The following is a 27,399-nucleotide window of genomic DNA, read 5'->3' on the forward strand; positions in this document are numbered from 1 at the left end:
GAATAATTAATCAGCTCCGCCGCCCGTAACAGCACATCCCATTGGCCAGTGGTCCACTAGTGAGTGTGTTGGAGCTGCACGCTAATTGGCCGTAGCCGCACTTCAGGGGCGGGGGGGGCGGATCCTAAAGTCGGAATTGGTTGCTCGCTCTAGCCATTATTTCGCATTGATTGCGCGTGTTGCGGGTGGCTGGCTTCGGGGCTCCTCGGAGCTCCGCAGCGCGATTGGCTGCCGTGGCTTGGTGAGGGGCCGGGCAACGGCCATGGTGCGGCGGTCTGGGTGGTGCTGAGCCGGAGTGGGCGCCGGAGCCTGAGCCGGCGAGAGGCAGTTCCTCTGCTGTTGGCGCGTTGGTTCAGCTCCTGGCGTCGCCGCCTCCGCAGCGCCGGCGGCGCGCGGGTGCCAGTCGGCTGTGGCGATGATGAAGGGCACGGTGGGCAGCTCGGTGGCGGCCGTCATGCAGGAGAGCTTCGGTTGCGCCGTCGCCAACCGCTTCTACCAGCTCCTGGACGACGAGTCGGACCCCTTCGACATCCTCCGCGAGGCCGAGCGCCGCCAGCAGCAGCGCAAGAGGCAAGACGAGGCGGCGGCCACCAGGAGAGCCGGTCCCAGCGGCAGGGCGGGCGGCGGCAAGAGGGAGTCCCAGAAGGAGTGCAAGCAGCCCGGGAGCTCCTCCGCGCCCGGCGGACCGCCACAGCCCGGTAGGCCGGCGGCGCCTCCTTAACGGGGCTCGATGTGGGGCGGCGGCGCATCAGTGGGCGCCGAGGGACGCTCAGGCAGGGCTGGCGGGCCCGCGGGAGGGGGAGCGGCGCGGCAGCCGGTTCCCTGAGCAGTGCGGTCCCGGCGGTGCCGGTGCGGGCAGCCCCGGCCGCAGCACCGTGTGTCTCGCCGCTGGCAGGCGCTTGCCGGTACAGGGTCAACGCAAGTCTGAGAAAGCCCCGTTTACCGTACGTACTTGTGTCGCTGTGACAGCGTGCCCACCTGAAAGTCCCGCTGGAGAAACAAGTGGCAGCCGGGGCGGCTCTGCGTGTGGCCGCGCTTGGGCACGCTCTCCCCACACGCTCTGCCCCAGCTCCCTCAGCGCCTTTGGGCGGCTTCGGGAGGGAAAACGGGCCTTCAGACGAGTAAATGAACGCTTCAGAAATAATCCCGAGAGGGAAATAGAAGATCACTAACTCCTCCACCGCAGCATCTGTAGTTTTTATGTTGGTTTAGCGTCCCTGTCGATGCATCTTGTGGCTTCTCACCCTGACTGTTTTCTGTCGGTGTCTGATGCTCCCAGGCTTGCTTTCTTGGTACCTGTGAATTTTCTGGTACTTTAGCTTCTTCAGGGTTATAACATGTCCAGGAATCTGTGCTTAGTTTGCCTTAAGCTTGCACTGATGCCCAAACCTGATTTCCGGGGTGAACTCTTTAGCACGGTGTTCAGGAGTGATCTAGGTTGTTTGTCAGCTGCTAGGTTTTGATACTAAGTGTTGCTTGGGGGAATAGGGAGCCAGTTGGCTTTTATATCATGATGTCTGGCACGGCCCTCTTTGCAGCTGAAGGCTTTGCTGGGCTATAGCTCCTTCCATTTGGAGGCATTTTTGTGAGAGTGATTGTTGTTACTTACACGGTATTGTCTTTCAGGTTGCTGGATTCAGTATCTAAAGTACCCTGAGAGCTGGCTGTCGGTTTGTAAATATTGAGAACCTCTGCACAGAAGACTCTGATTTTGCTCTCGTGATTTGTAAATTCCTGTTCTCCTGCAGCATACCATGAAGCTTAACACAATAACTGTTCTTAAGATATCTTCTTCATGTAGTAAAGGCTACATACTTTAACTGAACCGAGTGTTTTAATGCCCTAGAAAAAGGTGTGGCCTTTCAATCAGGGTTATTGTTCCTTGAAGTTGTTGCCAGTGCTGCCAGTTCCATTGCTTAGACTTACAGTCTTACACTGCTCTGACAGTGATTATTTGACCTTGTGGAACAGAGAATCTTTGAAGTATGCACTAGTTAATTAGCCTCTTTGTAGAAGGTGATCTTAACAAGTTGTCACTATCCCTTTTGACAGTTGTATGAAACTCATCTTTTGTGGTTCCTCTGTGGTTGTTATGTGACTTTGTCAGAGGTCTCTGCCTTTAAGACCAATACTTTAGTAAAAGATACTGTACTCTGGTGATCAACAGAAAGTGAAGGTGCCTGTTCAGTCATCAACAGAGTCTGAAGTCTTGATGTAAAAGTTCTTGAACAAGAACTGGTGGTTATCAGGACTGTGGAACCATGTGAACAGCATCCTTTACTTCCTATTTGTCTGTAGGTATCTTAAGCATACAGATTCTGATTGTAATTCAGTGGTAATACACAGCAACCCTGTGGAGTGTCTTTGCCTATTTTCTGCTGCCTTGTTATTAACAAACCCAGTTTCTTGCATAGAGACATCAGGCACATGCATCTTGTTCTAATTTCCTGCTAATTTAAAATGGAGGAAAGACTGCTGGTTTATAGTAGCCTTTGTGCAAGTGAATTAACATCTATCTTAAGAAGAGTTACTTGGTCTGAGAAATGCTGCACTTTCTTCTTTAAATAAAGTGGCTACCCTGCATTTTGTGTGCACTGCATGTTTATGTCTTGGGCTTGTTGTAAGGACTGTTAATGTGTAGTGCTCAGGATGCTAAACCAGAGAGTTGAGACTTGGTCCTGCCTGTGGATAGTTGACAAATATAAAGCAAGTGGTGGGTTTAGGGAAAAATGTTTTGTGGTAAGAGAGGAGTCAGCATTTTATTTGTATTTATACAGGATTCAAACATAAAAATGCTTGATACAATAAAAGATACACAGGGCTATCAGCTTAATGGTTAAGAATGAGTAACCACTTGGAAGGGTCTTCGTACTGGCTCAGTTTGGTGTAAAGCTGCTAGTGGTGGACAAATTGCTAGAAGAGTACAACTCTGCTTGGGGGAATAAAATTGATTAAAATTACTTAATTATAAAACTAATGACTAAACTTACATTTAAGAAAAAAAAAAGAAACAAAGCACAGACACACAAAACAAAACTCAAACAAAAAACCCCAACAACAACAAACTTAAGCATTTCTCCCTCCCCCGGCCCCCCCCTGATTTTGGGCATAACTCCCTCTGATTTAATTTCGCTATTTAAGAATTTTACACCATAAAGCAGCATCTAGAACCATATGCACAGCTGAATCATATTCTGATATTATGGTTGAAATGACAAATTCAGTCTGTATTGGACTATTATTCATAGAATAATCACAAAACAGCTCAGGTTGGAAAGGACCTTGAAGGATTGTCTGGTCTAATGTTTCCTGGAAGAGGCAGCAAAGAAGAAATCATCTATCACCCTGTCCAATTGCATCTTGAAAACCTTCAGTGACGGGGACTCCACCATGTCTCTGGGTGGGTTGTTCCAGTGAATGATTCTTTCTGATACTGAAATGAAACCTCATCCAAGTTGTACCTATTGCCCGTTGTCTTCTCTATATGGCTCCTTGTGAAACAAGAGCCTCCTTCAGCTTTGTAGCTGCCCTTTGGGTACTGGAATGTTGTGATGAGGTCCCCTGAGTCTTCTTCAGGGAGAAGAGGCGTATCTCCTTCAGTCTTTCCTCATGGGGCAGCCTTCTAAGAGGCTTGTTGCAAGATAATTCAGTGCTTTGACCTTTAGACTCCAAACTATTCATTATCAATTGACACAACTGTTAGGAGACTATTTTTTAATCTTTCTTTAAGGAGAAAACAGATTTCATAGCGTAACAAAACCTACAATTTTGACCTTAATGATGTATTTTTCCTCTTTTACTGACTGTGCTGTTTTGTGATTCTTAGACTGTATGCTCAGGATTTGGGTAGAGGCTGTCTGTAGGTATTACAGCTCTTATAATTGTACCACTTAATGTTAACTCAGTTCATTCTTAGCACAGTGGCCAAACTGCATTTGCCAGCTCTTTATTCAAAAGGCTCAGTTGCAGAGCTTGCATTCTTTACCAGTCCAGGCAAATTAAATTTGTTGATCATGCAGTATTAAGCTCTGTTCTGTTGAAATCTCTAAACCTTTGTTGCTAATACCTCTAAAAGGTTTTCTTCTTTCATGTACATTTGATGACTCGTGTAACATTTAGGTGTAGTTCCTGAATACTACATGTTCATCTGAATTTTTAGCTACGGTTTTAAGTTAACATGACATGGAATATTTCTTGGGAATCTTACCTTATACTGACTGCTGTTTTCTTATTTTTGAATAACTTATTCTGATATCATTCTTTCAGCTGTATAGTCATAAGGATTGTCCAGAGGAAAGCAGCAGTAGGCATTTCTGTAATTGAGTACTGGTACACATGAAAACAAAATAACACAGAATACAGTCTGACTCTGTGTCTTTTTTTTTTTTTTCCTTCTACTTGGGAGAAGAGACCAACACCCTCCATGCTACAGCCTCCCTTCAGGTAGTTGCAGACAGTGATAAGGTCTCCCCTTAGCCTCCTTTTCTCCAGGCTAAACAGCCTCAGTTCCCTCAGCTGCTCATCATAAGAAAGCCTGCAGTGCTGTGGGGCTGGGTGGCAGGCTGGGCACAGTCCCCAGGATGCACCGTGGGGCAGACAGCCGAGTGGTGGGCAATCTCTTCCTGGGGTCATGGTGAAGTTCATTCCCTTGCAAAACCCTGGGGATGCCCCAGGCAGCGGTGCTGAACCCCAAGCATGCCCCCAGCAGTGCCCCGCAGCCGGCTCCAACCTGCGGGGACACACATGCGAAGGGGAGGAAATAAGGTTGTGCAGTCTTAAATCTGCTGTACTCTGACATACAGCAAAATTAGTCCCTGAGAGTGCAAACTGTCTTTTACTATTTCCAGTTACAGCTTTGTTGTGAAGGAAGATCAGTTTTCCATGTATAGGTGTTACCATGTAACTGAGATGTCAATGAAGTAGTGTGTTTGTGTGCAGCCATAATTAATGACAGAGATTGTTGAATTAGTGCACTGTTTCTCCACTTGCTCTCATTCCAGCCCAACTGGAACAGTATTCCTGTTTGGTTTTTGTAGTTACTTCAATTTCTCTAAACTCCACTTATATTGTTTCTTGTGGCTCAGACTTTTTCATTTAAAAATGAGATGTTAAGCTGAAAGCAGAGGAAAGAAGGATCTCTTGGAACATGTGGAAAGAGAGATCTGAATTTAGCACCAGTGGCTGTACTGCTGTTAGCTTTGTTTTAACACCTACAAGGCAGTTGAAATTTGTCTGAAACAAACAAACAAAAAATCACAGTTTAAATTTTTTATTTTCTATGTAGGTAGGTGGGAAGTCTGTGCTAAAGGAGCTGTGAGCAGGGTAAGTGACTGAAGTTTGCTGGTACAGGTTTATTTCTCCCAGTAGAAGAGCTGCAGGGCAGTGACACAAATTATATCCTGTAAATGAGCTATAAAATGGCAGAGGAAATTCACTATCACCAAGTGTAAAGTAGTGTACGTGGGAGAACATGAATTGAGGTGGGGGGCAGGTTGCAACCTATACTGCAACATGAAAGGTTTTGCTAATCCAAACTTTGCAGTTCATGAAAGAGAGCTTGGAGTCATTTGGACTATTATGAGCAGAACAGCAAGTCTGTTTCCAGTTGTCATCTGGAAAAGCAGCAGTGTTGACAATTACTGAGGTAGCACTATCAAGAATAGAAATTGAATTATCATGCCTTTGAAGGAATCTCATCTTCCCACATCTTGAAATGTGTCCGCTCTTTTGGTCACCTCAAAGATATTAAAACTAGAAAAAGCATACATCTTGGGAGAAATGTGAATTAAGGTTTTTGTTTTGAGAGGAGGTATCTGAGAATACAAAAGAAGTATATATAGAACTGCACGTGAGACTTGGAGAAGGGAAAGAATATTAGTAGTTTCTTATTTTACAGAAGTAAAAGGATATAATTTCAGGCAGATTTTGTGAAATAAGGAGAAATTATGCTTTTTCTACAGAGACTGTAATTGCCTTGTCGCATTTCTTGCTATAGGGTGATGTTGATGTATCAGTGCATGTATCTATTCACACAGCAGTTTGTGTAAAGACATGGCAGCCCATCTGTGGGTCTGTCCTGTATAAATGGATGCTTACAGTCTTTGATTCAGAAAACCTTTAAGGGTAGATTGTCAGATGGAAGGTATTTGTTGTTACTTTTTTCTTTCTTCAAATACATGCTATAAGACATAAAAGTCTTTCATCTGGCTACTATGGTTGCTTTAATGTTCATCCCAACTGAATCAAAACTGCGTGCAGTTTGCCTTTGCCCTGTTGCTGTATGTGCTACTTGGGCAAAATAGAAATAAGTTTTGGTTTGGGACTTCTTCATCCCAGACTGCATTTGTGGAAGTGGAGTATTGATGGAGTCGTCTCAGTGGGTTTGAGTGTCGCCCATTTGGATGGATTGGTTTCAGACTTGTGGGAATTCATAAAACACAACGATGTAGCCTTGACAGCAGAATTTTTGGGTCACAATATGAGGGTTTTGTGCTCTTCACAGCGGTAACCTTCCTCAGCCTGTGAATATGAGTGCGTGCCAGTGGCCACCCTCACCTGTCATGCTAATTACAGGAGGGAATGGGGGAAACAGCAAGATTTCTGCTCTAGCTTGTAGTCACTGATTGCAGTTGCAAGCTGGGCTCCTTGTGGTTTTTGTCTAAAGTCAAAGTTTGCTGCACAAACCAACATTTTCTCCCTTACAAAATAAAAATTAAAAGAAGGTGAGAGCACGCTGTCTTGGCAAGAGCCAGTGAAGAGCCCACAAAACGTAGAAACTGTCTCTCCCAAGCAGAAGTCCTACTTGTTTGAGGACAGGTGATATGGGTAGAGGAACTTGGTGATAGCTAGACAACACCACTACAAAGGCATCTAGGTTTTGCTGCATTGTTTGAAATCTGTCTGTTAACACATGGATAGGCAGTGTCTGGGAACCCAGGCAATGCTAGTTTTAAAAGTATGATTTCTGCTTTCCCAGCCGAGAGTTCCGTGACATATTCAAAACACTTTCTAGAAGGTCTTCCTATCTAAATGCTGCAGTATAAACAAAACTGATAGTGAAATACTATTGTGGGAAAAATGAGAACTACTTAAGTATGTTAAGTCTGTATAATGTGGAGTTTTAACAGTGGCTTGTAAAACTGGGATTTTTTTTTTCTTTAGCAATGTCTAATTCTAGAACCTGGTAATTTTAATATTTACAGATGTCTTTGTAATATCTCAGCTGCTGCTTGTGAAAAAACCCGGGTCTGTTGAAACAGTTTAAGCATCAGATTTCTTTTCTGATTCCTCAGTTTAGAAAGTAAAATGACAGGTAACTCAGCCGACAGACGAGGCTGCTGCAGTAATCCCTGTGGGGAAGTGGAGGTGAGGTGGGGAATGGTGGGCAGCGTCTTCAGCTGAATACAGATTACAGAAAAACACCCGAAAGAGAGGTTACACTTGGTATCTAGGAAAGAGTGATCTGGAGTTTTCAGCACGATATTTTTAAGACCTCAGGGAGATGATCCACAAAATGCCAGAGCTTTTTCTGTCGTTTTGAAGGAAACCTTCATACAAATTCATACATGCAAACAAGCAGACAAGAGGTATACTTGTAGTTAATGAGGGTTCAAAGTGTAGCCCAGCTATTTTTAACTGAAAGGTATTTTGGCAGTGCTACACAAGATTGCTTCTGTTGTGGTTTGGTGTGTTGTGTTTATATTTCCCCTCCCCGCCTCCAAGAGTAGGGGGCTCTTAAGTTACTTAGCAATGAGTCTGTATTGCGAAAAACATATGGTAGAGGATTAGAATCCGATAGTTTATGCTATCTTTGCTGCCAAGGTTTGGTTTAGTTTGCCTTTATATGTAGAGCTGAAAGATGTGCTGGTGTTTGTGACCTGTTTGTAAATCAGTTCAAGATTCTGCCCTGAGAGTGACTTTGCTTATTAGAGAGATGAGTTCCTTCATACTGTGTATTACCAGTGGTGACTCTCTGTCAAACCAGTTAAAAATGTTTTTATACAGGTAGCAAGTGCCACAAATAATCTTTTAAATGTTTAAAATCCATCTCCAGTAGCTATATCCACCTGTTGGAGTCAAAGCGAGATAGCCCTGGACAGAAATCAGAGTAGAACTGACTGCTTTGTCAAGCACGGTCAGTGCTAGTGATGTTTAATACGCTGACGTATTTGGCAAGACTTGTTTTGAAGTACTTTAAATGTGCTTAAGTGTACGGAGACCATCTTATTTTAAAATGACATGTGCATGTTCATTTTTTAACATTGCTTTACTAGTTCTATGGAGCTCTTTGAATACAAAAGTGAAATTGAGGCTAATACTAAATATGGAGGGAAGGTAGTTTCTGACTGCTGCGTTCTTGCCAAATTAATCTGTTTAGAATAACTGATTATTCTGATAGCCAGTGAGAGGATCAAAGATAAATAAAAAGGCACTCTTCTATTGCACTTGCACATCCAGATGCAAATAAGATAAGTAAAAATGAGGTCAGAAGTGAGTAGTCATTTTTTTCCATAGCACGATTCCAGTATGGAATTAACACTTGTATAGTAGGTGGTGTAGTAGACATGTACGTAGAGCAGACACATTTCCCAACAGCATGTACAATTCTGTATTCTTTACAATTTTGCTCTTTAATAAAGCATCCTGGTTTGAAAAGCTTATTCAAACTGATTTCAAAATTTGTCCGTTATCCAGAGGTCACATCATGATTTTGGGCATGTAAATATGCTTGCAGCTCTAAGGATTGAACATTTCCAAATCTTGAGAAGAGACAATTACTGGAATGTATTGTATCAAGTGGTTTATAGTGTAAAGAAAACCAAAGCTAGAGTTGCTGCTGCAGTACAAATAAGAGTCTGTTCTGTACAGATAGGACTGTCCTAACTACATAACAAAAAACTTTATTTACCACCCTTTGATGTTATTCACCAAGAGGATAGTTCTTTTACGTTTTCTTTTTAAAGATTATGTTACAGACTTCATGCTTGCGACCTAAGCTTTGATCAGAGATCCTCTTATATGAGCATTTCTATGGAGCTATTAATTACTTTACCTCTTAATATTGTAACATAGCATAGGCTTTTATTCTCTTTATGTGCTAGCAACAAAGGCACAGTAGCCAGGACAGTCACTTGTCTATTAACCTGAATTCCGTAACTTGCCTAGAGTTTCACAGGTTCTTCTTGTGGAAAGAACATCTTGCTTTTGTTGGTCTCAGAGCAGTGTTTCTGTAGTTTCTTGCCTCATGGACTTAAACCAACACCTTTTTCAGGCAATAGTGTAACTGTAGGGGCCTAGCAGACAGAAGGCTTGCTTTCATCTGGAGAAATTTGCCCTAAATAGAGCATAGAATTTGGGAAAATGGAAAAGGAGATATATAGTGAATGTTATGCTACGTGTATATAGGTTGAGTGGAAAACCTCAGTTTATTCTCTCTTCTAATACACAATTTCTCTGCATTTGCTCTGCCCAACCTGTTCCTCCTTAATCCTGACAATGGTCAAACAATACCCTCAAAATCTTTAGTATGTTTTATGTTGGAATATATTGACATTTTAGCATCAACTAGTGGTATTGGAGTCTTTGTACTTACTGCCTGGGTTTCTGCTGCTTAGACTCGGGGACTTACAGTGTTGGTGAATGATGCTATTCTCCATACAACAGTAACAGTAGGAGGTGACTCCCTTCTGGTTGTTGGATACCATAGCTGTGAGATTAGAGGTGCAGGCTCAGATGTCTAAATTCAGTTCATCTGGCAAGAGATGTCTCATGACTGACAACTAATGCCTCTCTCTAATGGTTCTCCTCTTTCCCCCACCTTTGTTGCTTCTGCATCCATCCCGCAATTCATGTCTTCCATTGACACTTCTCTGCCTTGTCGTCTAGTACACTAGCAAGATCTTTGAGAGAACATGAGAGAAACCATTTTTGTTCTCCATTTTGGTGACTTAATGTGAGCAAAATGAGATTTTTCTTTAGCGTGTTGGTTTTTTTTTTTTTTCTGTGAATGTCTGAGCTGTGCCAACCCCTGTAGTATTTTTACCTGAGGCAGGTTCATCAACACAGAAGGGCAAGTAAGTAGATGTCTTTAAAGCAATGTCTGACAACATTAACTCTAAGTGCTTTTAATATTTTGGTGAACTTGGTATTGGAGACGGTGAAGTGGAAGACTACAAGTTGTAATCAACTCACTAAGTAGTTTTGTAACTGCAATTTATTTATTATTAACCTGCTCATAATCTATATTTGTGTGTATCCATAGGCCAGAAGCAAGCACCTAAGCGGGGAGAACAGCAAGGATTCAACAACAGAGGAGCAGATGTGAAACAAAACAAAACTGAATGGAGACCATCTTTCAGGGAATACTGCTCCTATGAAACAGAAAGACAAGTGGAATTGGCAGTGGAAAGGCATGTATCATACAGGGAGAAGTAAGGTGCCTCACAGAACATGTGCACAGGAATGGAAAGGGGAAGACTTAACCTTCTTAAAATAGATCTAGACGTGACTTGAAGACATGGTTGCATTATTAGTGTGTAGACTTGTTGCAGGACGACTTAGTTCATTTAGCTGTAATTTCAGCTTCCTCACAGATTGACTTGGAGCAGTTTTGTTAAATGTTAGAAGAATAAGGCAAAACTGAAAAGTTAAAGATCTGAAAACATAACCCCTAGTCTGCAACGTAAATGTTCATTTCTGAGCTTGCATGCCAAGCTTTGCAGAATATGTGGTGCACGTTCCAAGTTAGATGAGTGTTACTGTTCAAACTGAAAATAAACTTTTGTCATACTATTTATTGCTTGGTGAATGCATATCAATTTTGCTTTTTTTATAAGTACTTAGAAAATTCCACTTTAACCTGTAACCCTTGAGAGTGTGGCTGTTCTTACTTTACAGAACAGTAGTTGATATTTAACAAGTTCCCTGAAACTTCAAGCAGTCGCGTATAAACCTGGATTTAGGCACTGGTGCTATTCTCTAATAAAGTTGCTGAAGATTTGACAGTTAGTGTTTTATGTTCAGTTTACGTCCATTTTTAATGCAAAACTAATACAACTGTATCGTGTTGTGTAAAGATGCACTCTAAAAATTGTGCCGTGTTCTCATATACTGATGTCTCTCACAGCTGCACAAATGCAACCATATGCTTTTTTCTCCTTATTAACTGTTTTGTAGGAACCAAAATCTGACTAGAATTCTTCTTTTTAGACCAAGTGAAAGATTAGACCGTGAAAGGCCAGTAAGAGGTCGTGGCAGAGGAAGAGGTGGATTGCGAGGTAGAGGAAGAGGTGGTGGAATACAGAGAAGTTCTGATGGCTTTGACCAAAGAGGAAAATGGGAATCTGAAAGACAACGTGAGAGTGATAAAATGTAAGTGTTCTGTATGCTGCTTCTTACTTGGTGTACCAGTAAACAATAGTCATCATGGCAGTAACGTTTCTTAGTATTCTGTTCTCTTCTATATCCAAGTTGCCTGGCAAAAAGTCAGTACTGATTTTAGTTTCAAGTCGCAATGAAAAAAATAAACAAACCCCTTAAACTCACAGAACCCTGTTTCTTTCTTTAGAGGAATGAAAGTAGATGATAAAAAGGGTGGAGGTGGAGTTTGCAACTGGGGAACGGTTAAAGATGACACAAGGGACAACATGTACTTGTGCCCACCATAGATCGTCATTTTACATGGCTCACCTTAGATCATCATTTTCTGTTCACCAGTTTTGTGTTTGTTTTGAGCTTTATAAGGCTTGCTTTCTATTAATTGTTATGCTGAACATAGTTCTACGTTTTTCTGAACTCACCTTCTTCATAGCAGTGAGATTTATTTGTAGCAAAGGCATGGCGATATTTCTTCAGTTAAGACTGCCAAAATCTTTTGATTGGGGCCAATTTGTCTTTTAACTGAAATAAGTTACTCGCCTACTAAGAAAAATTGTCAGTGGAACTCTGGTATTTAATGGCATTGCTACTAAATGCTGATTAAAAGATTGAAGCTTTGTTAGTGGGCTTAAAATTCACTATCTTTTTCTTAAGTTTTATCTATAATTTCAAAATTGCAAAGCTGTAATACAATTCAGTGTGCCTCTGGAGGTGATATTTAGCTGACCACTGATGTACACAGTAACAATATGTGGTGGCTTATTGATTAGATTTAAAAAATTGGGAGTGTTTAATTCTGTACTTCCCTTATAGGTCTCTGTTCAGACTTGCAAAAAGCTCACTGAAAATGTTGACTTTGTTCATTCTTTGCATATATTGCTACCACTTTTTTCCAGTAGCTTTTGTTCTCATATGCATATAGAACACTTTATTTGATGGCTGATAAGGAGCAGAGAAAAGGCAGCACTTTGAGCTTGGAGCAAATATTTTTGATCATGTACACATTCTTTCACAAAATTGTTTTAAAAACAAAATTTCATTTTTAAATCTTAGATCATGGATTTGGGCCATTTGGCTAAAAGGTTGAAGAATACAGCCATGATGGCTTCTAATTTGGAGAGCTTGATATGCCAAATTCTTTGGAAAGGCCGTACTAATATCTGTCTCTTCTGTAATATTTCATACTAAAAGCAAAAGATTGATTAGTTACTTTGGCTTTCAAAACAAAGGATCAGCTAGATTAACATAGTTCTGAGCTGATAGCAGAAACTCACTGATCAAAAGCAAGAAACCAGCTTCTGTGAAATGTCAGAGAAGGTTGTATGAACTTCATAAAGTACAAGAAAATCAAGATCCCTTATGCTCTCCCTATTAAATTTTTGTTAGTTCAGTAGCATCAGAACTTAAAATATAAACATGAGATATCAATGATTTCTTGTCATGTGGTGCCTATGGTAGAACTAACATTAAACTGGAGTTACGTAAACAATGATGCTTAATGATGCCTCGAAGCTAACAGGTGTTAATATTAAATATGTATGCCTGCCAGTGAAATGAAACCATGCTATTGCTCTCACATGACAGTGAACCAGTGTTCATGTTACAGACAATACAAACTTGGAGTATGATTTGTACCATTTTAATAGTTGAAAAGGAACAAAAAGGCAAACCTAAACATGAGTGATATACTAACCAAGTACTGGTATTATTATTCATGATTGAATTATTTTGTCTTCATGCACGCTTTTCACTCTTTTTGATTAAAAGTACGTAGAAGTTGAATTTTCCTAATACTTCTCATTTTGTTAGTCGCTTAACTACTCACTTAGTAGATCTATTTTCTGGTTACGATCTTAAGAGTTTTTCTCCTCTACTTTCTCCCCTCCAAAGGAATTCTGGGGAAAAAAAATATCAATGTATTGATCTGTAAGGTTTTTTCCCCAATGTGTCCCATTAAGACTTGGTGGATTGTTTGGTTGTGTGTGGTGTGTTGTGGTTTTTTTGTTTGTTTGTTTTTTGTTTGTTTGTTTGTTTTTTGTGTTGTTGTGGTTTTTTTTGTTTTTGTTTTTGTTTTTTTACAGTTTTAGTGGGATGGAACAGACTACTCCTGTGGAAGAGACTGCAGAAACAGCTGAGCAGCCAGGGACATCTGAAGGAGAGCCTCTGAACAAGTATAGTCTGACTAAAATATTTTCTTTATAAATGCAAAGAAAACAATTGACTGTTATTGATCTACTTGTATGGGAGGCACACTTGAAATATGAACTGTTAAGTTATGCTAGTGCACATATTTAAAAATAAAAAAGCTTTGTCTATATTTGTGAGTCAAGAAAATGCATCACTGACTAAAGCTTGGTTTATACAGCCGCAGATTGCATTTACTTGCCAAGTGATGCTTACATTCCTAAGATCTGCTGATAATTTAAGGAGGAGCTACATATTGTCTGTTACCTATTTAACTTGGCTAATTTGTAGAAAATTAGTTTTTATGAGAAAAATGTTCAAGGTGCCTATGCACAATTAAAACACACAAAGATAGAATTCTCTTAAGTCACTATTCATCAGTCGCTAATAACGATGCAGTTGTCATCTGTTCATGAAGAACCTCTGCAGAACTTGAAAAATTTGCTGAAATTGGTCTTGCAGTGACCCTTAGAAGTAGGGAGAGAGAAACCTGCCTCTTGTCTTCTGACTTTCATTCTTATCAGTGTCCAGTGAGAACTTACTTCACACGAAATAAACACTAGCTTAAGAAAAAGTAACTAGACAATCTTGTCTAAGTTAGAGACTTTAAAGAATAATCAGATACCATATGGTGAATATCTTCTAATGAGTGAAAGACGATCAGTTCAGTGCGTCAGCCTTCTCTTTTGTTGCTATGAAGTCTTCTTTACCTAGAGATGCAGGTCCAGTTATTAGTGGCTGTGATTAATTTCTTAATTATAAATCTACCTGGGACTACAAAACCTATTTTATATGTTCAGGTTGTATAACCCTGTAAGAAATTGAGTTGGTGTAGCTTGGATTTCTTTTCATTTTAAACTAGCTCTCAATATGTAGCCAGAGGTGAGTATACATGGGGAAATCTCTGAAGTGGAGTGACTGTGACTGGGTTTCAAGAAAACTGTTTCTAGACTAACTTGAATCAGATGAGTAGTGTGGATAAGCTGTCAAGAATGCATTGTACTAGCTAAATAGGGAAGCAGTTACTCAGCTTTTTTTATCACCAACTACTGGTGCCTTAACTTGTTTCAAGATCCAATTCAAGCTCTTTGTAGATGTGTCCTGACATCAGTTTCTTTTAGAGCGTAAGGCATTAGAAGTGTATATTTAGTGGCAAAGGCATCTGGCAGAATCTGCTGGTTGTCTTTAATTAGTTTCTCAGAGATGACTAGGTATTTGATCAGACTGTGGGCCTTTCTGGAGATTTTACTCCTCTTTAGTTTTTTTTTTTAAAGCTTAGTTTAGGAATAGTCCACTGAAATCCGTAAAATTAAAAAATGCAAGTAACATGCAATTACAAAATTCTGCATTGTGTGTTCTTTGCAGTGCAGTAAATATTGCCCTGAAGACTCACAAATCTGTATGCAAAACACGAATTACATGTACCTTATTCTACTTACCTCTAAGGTTAGTGTCAACTTGGGGACTGTACTTGTTTTAAAACAGAAGAGAAAGCATTGTGCAAATAGTGCCTAGGTAATCAGAGTGTTGTATGGCATAGACCTTAAAAAAGTGGATTTTTTTTTCTTGTTTTTTTAATAATTGAAAGCAAAGCTGGTGTGGTATGGTTTTCATGCTTCAGGTTTTATTTGAAGGCCTCGTATGCTGTGCTGGTTTGACTAAAAGTGAGTTAATTTTCTTCATGTAGTTAGAAACTATTCTTTTACATAGCTGGCATGGTCATTGTTTGGATTTAGCTTGAGAACAAGAAGATAACACCCCAGGGCAGAACTAATATTTTTCTTAGAGTAGCTTTACAGTATCTTTGAGTTGGAATAAAGGCTTATTGTCTGGGAGATCAAGGCCTTTCTGGGCTCTCTGCAGGTGTGAGGCAGCGGGGAAGGCAGGCATGGATGCGGCAGAGCTTGACTGACACCCAGGCTGATCAGTGAGAGTCTTCCATGCCATTGGTGTTGTGCTTTCTATTTAAGGAGAGTTGTTTTTTTTATGTCTGGGGAGATGGAGACCCGTCTGGTTCTGCTCCATTTCGGTGAATTTCCATTTGGGACTTTCCTTTAGTTCAGTGATTTGCCATCCTGCCGTTTTGCAGTGGCTTCCGGGCCTTTTTACCTTTGTGGCCTTCTCACTCTCCCTTCCCAGGATTGGCTGTTCAGGACCTGGGTGCTCTCTCTTACTGACACTGGCTGCTTGACATGGACGGAGCTCTTGAGGAATTGTGTTGAGCATCTTTTATATTTTCTGTTTTATAGATACCAGGTAGTAGTGGTGGTATATTGGTATTACTATTTTATTAAACTGTGTTTGTCTCAGTCCACGAGTTTCTCCCTTCCCTTTTGATTCTCCCCCTATTTGGGGGGTGGGAGGAGTGAGTGAGTGGCTGTCATGGTTATGATTGCTAGCTCTGGTTAAACTGTGACATATGCTTAGGTTGCTTGTGCTCTCCGGAGCTGCTGTCTTCCGGCAGGTAGCATAAAACAGCGAAAGCTTCTAGCAAGTCTACTTTCTGCTTTCACCACAGCCTTAATACTGAGGGTGAAGGGGTGTGTGTTTACTTAAGCTACTGTTACGGTTGTTCTCATTTTGACTCTTAAATGCAGCAGCTCCAAGGAATCAATTTCTTTTCTACTGCTTTGTTGCAGTTGTGTGCTTGTAAGGAGAGATGAAAAGCTTCGGTTTGTTTCTTCTCCCATTCTCTTTCCTGTTTGAACTGTTTCCATTTAAAAGAAGAGGAAAAGTATTCCTGGAAATCGGGAGTAATCTGTCTGTGGTGAGATACTGTATAGCTTTCTGTTGTGGTACTGGCTAATTTCAATGCAACTCTGCATAGACTTCTGTGGGCTGCTTGCCTTCAGGACTGTGTCCACGTTGTGGTTCCTGAGCTTCCATTTGCAAAGTATTGCAGGACAAGAGTTTCTTTACTACTTCTATAATATAAATCACGTTATTTCTTTCCATATCTTCAAATTTCTTTGAGTGTACCAACAATATGTCTTGATAGCATCCCAAACCGCATACTAGTAGCTGGGTTTTTTTGCTGCGTATAGTAAGTATAAAATACACAGCTAGTACAGCAGTATAAGCTTTCCTCACAGCTGCTTGTTGTTGAACTTGTCTTCATAGTCTGAACAATGTAACATGCTTATGTTGACTGGTAATTCAAATTAATAGATTTTTCTTTTTAACCAGTGTGACACTAGTCTATTCAATCCCTATCAAAGGTATTTGCAGAGTTAGTATTTATTATTTGGGGTTTTCTTCCATTTATTCACTGTCAAGGGTTTAGATTGCGGGGTGACAATCAAACCCTGGCAGATGTATTGTTAACCTCTTCTCCTCCCCCCACTTCCCCCTTTTGCCCCTCCCTCTTCCCCCCTTCCCACTAAGCACAGGCGATCGGGAGGGAAAGAAGGACAGAGAGAAGAGAGTTGGAAAAATTAAAAATGTTTTACTAGTGCTACTAATAAGACTAGAGAAAATAATACAAAATATACAAAACCAATCTTGAAAGTCTCAGCAACTGCAGAGCCAGCACCCAAAGTCCTGGATTGGACTCTGCAGCCAACCGGAGCTGGATTCAGTCTCTCTCTAGGCTTCAGTTCGCAGGGATGACCAGCAAGGTCCTCTCCTAATGTCAGCCATAAGCAGAAGGGAAAAGAAGGAAAAGGGACGAGATCCTTGTGATCTCCCACTTTTATATGAAGTATTCACATGAATGGAATGTTATACACAGTTGGTCAGTCTCTTGGTCACCGGTTTCTCGTTGCCCCTCTCGTGAGATGTCCATCCGTGCTTATCAATAAGTTTGCATTCCATTGTTATGTTTACCAGAACATGTATCTGGTTCTCCAGGAAAATGCAGCTAATATGAAGGCTTTAGCTGACAAGCAAATTCACTAAAAGAAAAACTTGGTTTTTAACAAAACCAGGACATTCACACAAGACTTTCTTCCTTTTTGGTGGAGCTTTGTATTCTCCTGGTCATTTAATAGGAAACTTTCAAAATTTGTCTTTGAGTTTGCCGAGCTATTTTCCCCTCTGTTTTTTGAGTAGTGACATAAAGCTATCCATAGACCAGACCAGATCTTCATAAGTATTGGGTTGAATGCTTTTCTTCTATAGTTAACCTGTACAGTTGTTGCTTGGTGTTTAACTTTGAATTTTGCTGTAACTGGTGATAATGCTCCTGTAAATGATGTTTAGTAGGAAAGATTAATGTAATTGGTTTCTTGATAAAAGCTGAATAAAAATTTGCATTGTGCAGCTGAAAAATACAACCACCTATTTGAAAAAGACCCACTGTCATTATTTTTATTGATGTGAAGATTATCAGTAGAAGAACTGAGCTGAATGTCATTCTTTTCCATTTGCATTTCTTGTGCATATTGATGTGTTCTCGTAGAGCTGTTCCTGCAACAAAGGTATGCATATTAAACAAGGTGTAGCTAGAAGGTTATGGTGATCTGCTGAAAACATGGAAGCAGTAAGAACCATTACTGAGGGCTTCCACTTGGTGTTTTGTTATGTACTTGCACTGTGAATTCACTTTATCCTTGTCCAGAGGCCACGCTTAGGTGTGTAGCAATATTTTGTGAACATGATTGTTGGTGTGCTAAGGAGCTTATTAACCTGATGAATGAAGATAGGCACTAAGCAGTTACTAAAATTTGTAAGGTTAGAAGGTAGAAAGTAATGCTGAGAGTGTACTTTCATGCATGCTTGGTGCACAAAATAACCTGCTTCAATCAAGTCTTGGTCCAAAATGTGATGCCCATGTTGCTCTGCTTCACTAATGAGAGGTGTTTTCCCCCTGGGAGTCTTAGCATCCTAAAATAAATTTGTACTACTAATAACCTAGCAGTTGAAACCATCTTTTGGATTAAAAATCAACCTGTACTTTGCAGTTGAGAAAACAAACTCGCAGTGTAAATCCACCAGAATTTCCTCTGAAACAGGCATGTGGTTGTTTTTGATAGATGTGCACTTTTGAAAGCAATACCTGTGATTGCTTTTTTGAGAGATCAAGTTGCTGTTTAGTGAAATGTCCTCATGTTTTCTTATGATCATAAAAATTTAGATCTGAAAGTGGTCTTGCTCACTCAAGGTGTCACCAACCATACCTGTGCTACCTCTCATACCTCTCTAGTTGATCATAATGTCCTACTGATAGAGATTTCAATGACCCTTGGTGGTCTATTTTGAAAGTAGAAACTACTATGTTCTTTTTCTTCTATCTTGCTTTAACATAATGGATATGCAAAATTCTTTTTTTAGCATTATGTATGTTTCCTCCTCAGCATCTCCTTAAAGGCTTCCTGTGTAGATAATGTATTTTAGATTTCATAGCTGTCTTACCGTTCTATTCTGGCCTTTCTGTCTGTTCCTATGTAGAAGACTTTACTCAGCTGAGACCTTGTTTTGCCCTACTAGCAGTGACATGTGCCCTGAACAAAACTGTTGATGTGCCTCCTTATAAGAGTACACTGTTCCAGAAGGGACAAAGGCTATTTATTTAAGGTTCAGCTTGGCTGGGTTACCTCCAATACTCTTGCTCGGTTTGAGGTCCCTCCTTCGAGCTGCCTTGCTTAGTGGTTCTTCCTGTGTTTGGGCGGCTGATGCTTTTTGCCTGAGAGCATGTATTTCTTCTTGTCCTCTGGACCTCCAGGAGGTGGTTGCTTTGGTGGTTTGTTTTCAAATCACTTACTTGGTCTGTTCAGCATCTCGCATGACTGGTCAGTCTTTCAGTATTCTTGAACACCTGTGCCATTGCCCTTTCTTTTTGCAAGCTTTGTGCTGCAGGAAATGCAGTAAATGTATTATGTATCACACTGTGCATAATTGCACAGAGCTGGTCTTAAAACTTAGCTCAAATGCTTTTTTTTCATTTGCAAATAGAAAGATTGACACCTACTTCTCAAGTAACTGTTGCAACCAGTTCTGTATCTTTCTAAGGCTCTTGTCAAGGACTGAAAAAGCATCTCCCTAATGGGGTGAAAAATCAGGAGGAGAGGAGTTTGATTCTGTCCTGAGGCAGTGGCTTAGGAAGAAATTAAACCAATTTAAAAGAGCCCCTTTTTGTTAGTTTACTTCCTCTTTTTTTCTTTCTCAGGGTGCTTGCAACTAGTTTTGTTTTTCCAACATCTATTCACAAAACTGAAGCTTCAAATAATTGCTCAAAAATTTTCTGGCTTCTAAATCTTGAGGACAGCAAATAGAAAAGTTTGGGGTGCAATTGGTTCTTAATGCTCTTACACATGGAACAGTATCCATTGGTGTTTTTCCAGAGGTAGCTGCATCTTTCACCAGTATCCTTTTTATTTAACTCAGTAAACCAGTTAATTTTTTTCTTAACAGTCCTTCTAACATAGTTTCAGGTCTATGGCCATCAGTATGGAGCTACAAGCTGCTTACCAGACTTTTAACCTCTGGTTCCTCTAACGGGAATTTTCAAAATATCAGGGCATGAAGGCATGTCAGAGGATGGACATAAAGTACAGGACTTTTGCATATTTTTAATTTACTTTTTCTACAAAGCTCATTTAAAACTGTGTTCATCCTAAATCAAAATTAAGGCCTGTCTTACTGTTTGATTCTGCTTCTATGTGTTGCATGCTGGGTGCTTCAGGAAAATATCGTACAGTTTTGACTGCCAAGAAATAGATTGGTTCTCTGCAATATCAAGTTGGAAGAGGGAACAGGCCTGTTCCTATATAAGATACTTCTGAATGCACAGAACACTCCCAACAAATATGCGTGTTCTGATAGGGTTGTTGCACAGCTCACAAAAACCCAAAAAGCACAGTTGACTGGCTGTCATTTGACTCTGAATCTCTCCGTGATAAATTTCCAACTTGCATCTAACCAACTGTATGTTTATGTTGGAAAAATCATCAGCATTTGATAGAAGACTTGGTGCTGACATTGAGGAAAAACTAATCTATAGTTTTACCACTAGAAGGGATCTAATGAAAGAGTTTTCATGTCAGGGAAATACTTAACCAGCTTTGAACACTATTGCAGTGTGTTTGGGTGAAGGGAGAAATGGTTTCTCAAGTGTCTGGTGGTAATCAATGCAGCTTTTCCTTAGCATTCTGCTCTTGATGAAAAGGTACACCTGTAGTGTACTCTAATAGCTGCTGGTCCTGGGCAAGTCAGTCTTGGTCAGCATCAGAAAAGTGGCAGCAGAGTAGCCAAGCAGAGAAAAGTGAAGAATCTTTGGTTTTGTCTTACGTATCTTGTCTTACGAATACAGACATAAAGCCCTGGACTTCTATCCTTCTAGCTCAAAAATATGCAAGGCATATTCTGATGTATTCCATATGTTTTTCTTGAAAATATGATCATTATTGCACTTTGTGGCAAATTGAAACTGGAGTAGGTTTTACCTTGTTTTGCCAGGTGATAAATACTGTGTCCTTGTGTGCTACTGCCTCTGACAAAAGAAATCGAAGAAGCATCTTGTGAAATTAACAAATGAAATGTTAATAGTTACATAGAAGATCCCATGGTGTGATCATCTTGTCTTTTGAATGACTGAAAGCTGTGCTGAAACATGAATCTGTCTCGTATTGTCATCCTTCAGTATGGGTCAATAAAACCATACAACTGTGGTGTTTTAAAAGCGCTGCTTGGTATGCTTTTATTTTTTCTTACTATGGCTGTATTTTCCAGCAGTAGACTCACTGTTAAACATTAGGCTTGACAATATGCCAGATCAAAAGACAGACTGGTTTTGTCTAGAATCCAAAGTGCCTGAACTTGCAGGGAGACTGGATAAATACCAAAATGTACTACAGAAGGCTGGAGACAGCATTTGTTCATATGACTAATTTCAAACAGGCCATAAGTATGTTTTCCAGCTTACATTAATGTATAACTCACACATCAAGTTACTGTGGGGAGTAAGTGAAACCGAGGACAGTAATTTGGTGAGAAACATTCCAAATATTTTGTTTAGTATCCTTACTTTAGAGATTAGTGTTCTTGTTCATCCTGGCATGTTGCAAGCTAATGATTTTTACTTTACAACTATAAACCTTTAGAGTTGCTGAAGGAGAGCCAATGGAAGAAGTAGTTCAAGAAATGACGTTAGATGAGTGGAAAACTCTTCAGCAACAGAATCGACCAAAGCCTGAATTCAACATCCGGAAGCCAGAATCCACTGTTCCTTCCAAAGCAGTGGTGATTCACAAGTCAAAATATAGCGATGATGTAAGCATTGCCTTAGGAATTCTGTAAACTCTGCTTTATGCCCAGAGTTAGGAAACTGTCTCTGTTCTTTTTCTACTAGTTTTAGTATAACCCAGACTAGAAGTTTGTATCTAAGCTTTGTTACTGTAATGACATGTATGCCCCCAAACTTGCTTTAAACTTACCGTCTGTGCATTTTCTTCTCTCTCGGCTCATCACTCCTGTTTTGTGTATAAATACGCAGTCTATTAAGTTATTCTACATTACGGCTCAGTCTTAGCAATATAAAGCCTTGCTGCTGCCACCTGTGTAGATCTCTGGTAATGCTGCTAGAGAAGCTTGGTTTACTAAACACTTCTTATCCTAACTTTGAATCCCATCTAGCTTACTTGCTGGTATACACTTATATATTAAACTCAGGTTTTGGTATCTGTTAGTGTGGATACTAACTGTCCTATTTTTCATGTGTGCTGGATCCCCGCTTTTATTGTGTACTTAGAATATATGATTCCCCCCCACCCTGTTTTAGAGTCCCACTTCTTAGAAATAACTCTGGAGACCTTGTTCTGCATGTATGAATGCACATATTATCCTTTGTCTAGTTATAATATAAACATCAAAACTCGCAGCTGTTTAAGTCTTAATCAGTTTAGGTCATTGAGTGCTTCCAGGGAGAGACACTAATACTGAAGTGGCCTGCATCCTTTTTAGCCTGGCTTTTGGTGGTCACAGTTGTCATTATCCCATCTTCCTTCTCTGAGGGAGATGGTGGTAGGGATGAGGAGAATATCTTTCACAGGCTCTAAAGAAAGTATGCAAGTGTGTGAAGTGTGCATGCAGGTTGCTGTTCTTTTTGCCTGTAAAGTTTCTTGGCTGGCAGTATCAAAGGACTTTGTCAAAATGAACATAAAATAAGAGGTACAAGAACTGCATAACATGGACAAGTCAAATCTCTTTGTTAGACATTGGGTAGAATAAGTGATTCATCACTGTATGAGATGAGTTTACATATGTGTTAACTACTACAGTGCACGTTAAAATTATGGTGGGAAATAGTCTTACATCCACTAACTACTAGGAATACACAGAGTTAAAACAACGATAGTCTCACAGCTGCATACAAATAGACTAACAGATCAAGTAGCAGCCAAATACTGTGCTTTGCTATGGCCTTTTAACAATTAGTTGAAGATAATTGCAGAAGTAAGTAGGTTAAGTGTGATTCTCTAGTCCCTTAGAAAACATTGTAGATTATTGTTTCTGAAAAAGCTCTTCAGTGTTACAGACCTGGTATGGAAGAATTTGTTGCCAGGACTCTGAGCCAACAAAAACTATCCCAGGCATCTGGGAAGATGCAATTGCCTCACCTCTGTTAAAAACTTGTGGAAGTTAAGGCCTGCCTTCAACTCTGGATGTTATCTTGATTTATCTGCTGCTTAGTCTGTTATAAAAGTATGCGTGTGTGTATGTACTGGGGAGGGGAGAAGGCTGTACATGGAAGCTATAGACTTTAACCAGATCTTCTTTTTAGCTGCAAAAAGAGAACTTTGAAGATGATTCTCATATCTTTCGAAGACCAGTGAATGACATAACATCTCAGCTGGATATTAATTTTGGGAGTCTTCCTCGCCCTGGCCGTGGATTAAGAGGAGCACGAGGTGGTCGTGGTCGTGGCAGAAGAGTTGAGGAGATGGGACCTCGACCAGAAGTAGTGGTAATGATTTTTGTGGTCTTTATTGTTTGCTTGGAGAGGGTTTTTTTTGTAGTTGTTGTATGTGTGTCCCACCCCTTTTTGTGTGGAATTATTGATTACTGTAGTGACAGGCGTGTTTCTAATTCCTGCCTCATCGTATGTTGGTCTGGTTATTTTGGGTTCTTGACCCATATCATGTTACTTAAAATTAAGTATCAGTTCAGGCTCACAGCTCTTAACACATGAATTTCAAAAGGTCTAGTTGCTTTGATGGTAACTAGAGGAAAGGATACAGCAAAGATTTGTTTCTGCAATGATCTTTTATATGAATTTGAAAATAATTAAAATTACTAAAGGCTTGTATCCATTACAAAAATTTCAGCATAGTACAGTAATGGCATTTTGATTACTGGGAGTGAGGTAAGTGAATCTGGGATCCTACAGATTAAGACAGAATCCAACAGCATCCTACAGAATGATACAAGTGTTCAATTCAACCATTAAGAAAAATTCCACTGACCTTTTTCTCTTAAGAAATGCACTGAAAAATGATGTTTTTTTCTTAATACTAACTGAAGGTCTCAGTTTAATTCTGCCTTACTCGTATGAGTGAAATACTTCAAGGTTGTGAACTTACTGTATGATACAGAAGTTATTTGATTCATTTGTTTTGTCTGAATGAAAAAGGCTCTTTATAATAATGGAGCATAGAGTTTTAAACTACAATCCAATACATGCAGTAGCCTTAGAATGTAAAAAGATATAATGCTGCTTCTAAAAATGACAGTATTTTGGGTGAGATTGCTTTACTCGTTCTCTTCATTTCAGGGCTGCAGAACTTGTGATGCTCAGGTCCTTTCCAGGCAGTAGATGAGCATTATAAATATATTCACACTGAAGAAATTGTAGTAGTCATAACTTCTGAGATAAATGCATAACATTTTGTCACAGTTTAGTTGCAGGGTGACAATAAACTGCAGCAGATGTTTTGTGAACCCCCTCCCCTTTTCCCCCCTCTCAGTCTCCCTCCTAAGGAAAGGCAATAGGAGGGCAAAGAGAGAGAAGACTTGCAAGTTGGAAACAAAAACCAATCTTGAAATTCCTGGCAGCTCAGCACCGGCAGCAGCAGAGCAGGCACCCGGAAGTCCTGGGTTGGATTCTGCAGCAAGCTGGAACTGGATTCAGTCTTTCAGTAGGTCTCAGATCACAGGGACAGCAGGCAGGGTCCTCCCCAGATGTTGGCCATAGTCAAAGAGAGCAAGACCCTCATGATCTCCCACCTTTATATGATGTATGATATGGATGGGACGGAATACTTAGTTGGTCAGTTTTAGTCACCTGTTCTGTTTGTTCCTCCTTGCAAATACGTGACGTGCATTGTTATCAGTGACCTTGCATTCCATTGCCATGTCTGTTTACAAAAACATATAGCCAACTTCAGAAAAGTGCAGTTACTTAAAAGAACTTAGCTGAAAAGAAAATTCACTAAAAGAGAAACTGGTCTTGTTTTTGACAAAACCAGAACACCCTTCTGTGATAGTGATGGATACAAAGCATTTAACTTGAATAGAAGAACCCTTTTCAGGGTGAAATACAGGTACATAGCTGTCATATGCTTTTGAAATGCATTCTTTTTTACAAAGCTTCCTTTCTTTCTTTGTAGGTGCACCTTGTTGCTCCAAATCCTGATGATCCTGAGGATTTTCCAGCCTTAGCCTGAAGAACCATGATGAATGGTGGTATTTCAGAGTAGCTATGGTGTAGCTGTGAAGAGACCAGGTTTATGCTGGTGTGGATAAAGAAAGTCTGTTGCTACTGGAAAAGCTGTTTGGGTGTTTGGTGTGGAATGGTTGTGGCCCTGTGCTAGTGGAGTTGGGTTCTGGGGATACTGGTGGGCTGGGATCCTGCCAAAGGTTCCTGTGTCCGCCTCCATTCGTGAAAACTGTGTGAAGGCCTACAGTACTTCACTACAAGTTTTCAAATGAAGTTCAAGGGTACAATGTTTAGAATGTGTATATAGAGATTATATTAAGTTCTCCATGACACGTGGTGAAATGTAAACTGTACAATGTAGTTTGCAATTGGGACTCTTATTTCACAATACATTTGAAAGCTGCTTTCCCTGTTTCCTTGAGTGATGTGTAAATTTCACACAGTCACAAGTTGCAGTTCTTTGGAATTTGGCAAATAAAAGAAAGTGCTCGTTGGTTTGGGTTTGAAGCATTATTCTGACAGGTCAGAATCACAGATTGAAGCCTTTGCTATTTGGATGTAGTCTGGAGAAAAAGCCAAACAAATTAAAAAAGACAACACAACCCAAGCACTGTCCCCCCCCAAACACCACCCAAACAAAAAAAACCCTGAAACTAACCAGCAGACCTTACTCACCCAAAACACTGATCTTTAAAATTAAGGCAGCACAGATGCTCTTAAGTGATAACTGACTAAAAGTCTTGCTTCAGTAACAAGATATAATCTACAACTACTTTGGAGATGTTGCAGGTGAAGTAAAAATTTTGAGCTAAAGACAGAACTCAACTGTTATGCTTTGATTTCAGCAGGAGTAACTACAGATTAAAATGTTTCGTGCCTTACCAAGAAGTTTGTGAGACACTGGGGGATGAGGTGGGATGTCCTTTCATTGCAGTTTTGATGGATTTCCTCACTTGAGCCAGATACCCTAACTTCCTCCCTGTCAAAGGGGACACTCAGAGCTGTTTTTGTGGATCTGAGAGAAATTAGATGGTGCCAGAAGTGATAAGGAAAGGAAATGAGAAGACAACTACACTGGACATTTTCAAAGTAGCTGTTGGCCTCAAAGGAGTTGTCAAATGCGTGTTCAACTTGAATTCATTCTTTCAATTTACTGGGAAACCAGATGAATATGAACTTTTTTTTTCCTGTTCTCCACCTCACTTTGTTTTGTATCACTTCTAAGCAGTCTCCTCTGCAAGTGAATAGTGTTATGAGACTTGAAGAAAAAATAACACTTTTGCTTTGGATTAAGCTCCAAGAGTATGCAGAACCTTACCATAACTCTTTTCTCAGTGGTTAGGCTTTACACAAGTAGGATATAATCATCCTAGGAAGGCTACTGACTCTTTTCTATGTGCTCCAAACAGATGGTCTGTGAAGTAGTGCTGCCCAAAGGACTTATGTTGTTGAATTACTTACATGACAATTTGCTATAATGAGAGATTTTTGGATTCTAGAAGGACCTTGTTTTAGTGGCATAGAGATACTCTGACAACCTATAGTAAAAAAGAATGTACAGAAGCAAAGTGCAGGTGTTAGGGGAACCCATGCTGCTGCTTTTTGAGTAATTGATCTCGATGAAATAATGTATACGACCCTCTCACCTTGTTGGAGGAAGCTACTACTTGGAATTGCTGCAGTTTAAGATTTAATTGCTACAGCTATTTTAATAGGTGTCTGGGTATTTCTGCCAAAAAATGACAATTTCATGATGGGAACATAAATGATTTTGTCTGTGGGTGGTCTTGTTCTTCCCTTCTTGTTCCCCTTATCCCTTTGGACAGAGAAGAATGTGTGAATTTTTGCTTTTTTTCAGGGGTGAGTGTATGTATAGGTGTGAGGAGCTCCATTGCAAGGCTCACCTCTGTTTTCCATTGTCTTTTCTAAGGTCTAGCCTCTTCTTTTACCAACTCCTCTTTTTGCTAAGGAAAGCAGTTAAATGCTTAAAAGGAACCCTTCATTTTTCTACTAAAAATTTGAAACCTTGTTATTCTGCTGGACTGAATCTGGTATAATGCAGTTGGTTCAAGTTTTGACTGTTCTCTGGGAAGGCTGAAAGGATTGTTTTATTTTTCAGTCTGGTTCCTGGTTACACTTCTAACTTTGATCTGTTTTTCAAAACAAAATTACAAGTGGCTTCTCTGGGGAATGCTTTAAAGGACTTGTTAAAGTATATCTGAATAATCAGCATTTGGTCAGCATAT

At 40.2% G+C, this 27,399-nt stretch overlaps 2 protein-coding genes across 6 annotated transcripts in view; one reads left to right on the forward strand and one right to left on the reverse strand.

Moving 5' to 3' along the window:
- The first annotated feature begins 175 nt into the window (after positions 1-175).
- On the forward strand, positions 176-25,646 carry HABP4 (hyaluronan binding protein 4). 4 transcript variants are annotated; one of them, XM_065860869.2, is made up of 8 exons: positions 176-698; positions 10,262-10,409; positions 11,209-11,370; positions 13,464-13,547; positions 14,926-15,006; positions 21,600-21,768; positions 23,279-23,461; positions 25,104-25,646. In XM_065860869.2, exons 1-8 carry the CDS (start codon positions 416-418, stop codon positions 25,158-25,160), a joined length of 1,167 nt encoding a protein of 388 aa, XP_065716941.1. In that variant the 5' UTR covers positions 176-415; the 3' UTR covers positions 25,161-25,646. The 4 variants fall into 4 exon arrangements, with proteins under 4 accessions (XP_065716941.1, XP_065716940.1, XP_065716942.1 ...); XM_065860868.2 differs by having other exon boundaries at positions 177-698; positions 13,458-13,547; XM_065860870.2 differs by lacking the exon at positions 14,926-15,006 and having other exon boundaries at positions 179-698; positions 13,458-13,547.
- Positions 17,742-27,399, reverse strand: part of CDC14B (cell division cycle 14B) — a 60,528-nt gene continuing 50,870 nt past the window's right edge. Inside the window, exon 13 of one of the 2 annotated variants that reach the window (XM_071802380.1) lies at positions 17,742-17,967. In XM_071802380.1, the coding sequence (XP_071658481.1) occupies positions 17,757-17,967 (211 nt within the window). In that variant the 3' untranslated portion in view covers positions 17,742-17,756. Of the gene's footprint in view, positions 17,968-24,562; positions 24,852-27,399 lie in introns of those variants that run through there. The other variant, XM_071802381.1, reaches the window with a different exon arrangement.

This window comes from Patagioenas fasciata, chromosome Z (assembly GCF_037038585.1).
Source record: "Patagioenas fasciata isolate bPatFas1 chromosome Z, bPatFas1.hap1, whole genome shotgun sequence".
NCBI lineage: Eukaryota > Metazoa > Chordata > Aves > Columbiformes > Columbidae > Patagioenas > Patagioenas fasciata.

Bases quoted from the DNA above. Each gene is read 5' to 3' on its own strand.
- HABP4 (XM_065860868.2), top strand. From the start codon at position 416: ATGATGAAGGGCACGGTGGGCAGCTCGGTGGCGGCCGTCATGCAGGAG. The intron at 13,548-14,925 runs GTATAGTCTGAC...TGTTCTTTGCAG, and splicing joins GAAGGAGAGCCTCTGAACAA to TGCAGTAAATATTGCCCTGA. The intron at 23,462-25,103 runs GTAATGATTTTT...CTTTCTTTGTAG, and splicing joins GACCTCGACCAGAAGTAGTG to GTGCACCTTGTTGCTCCAAA.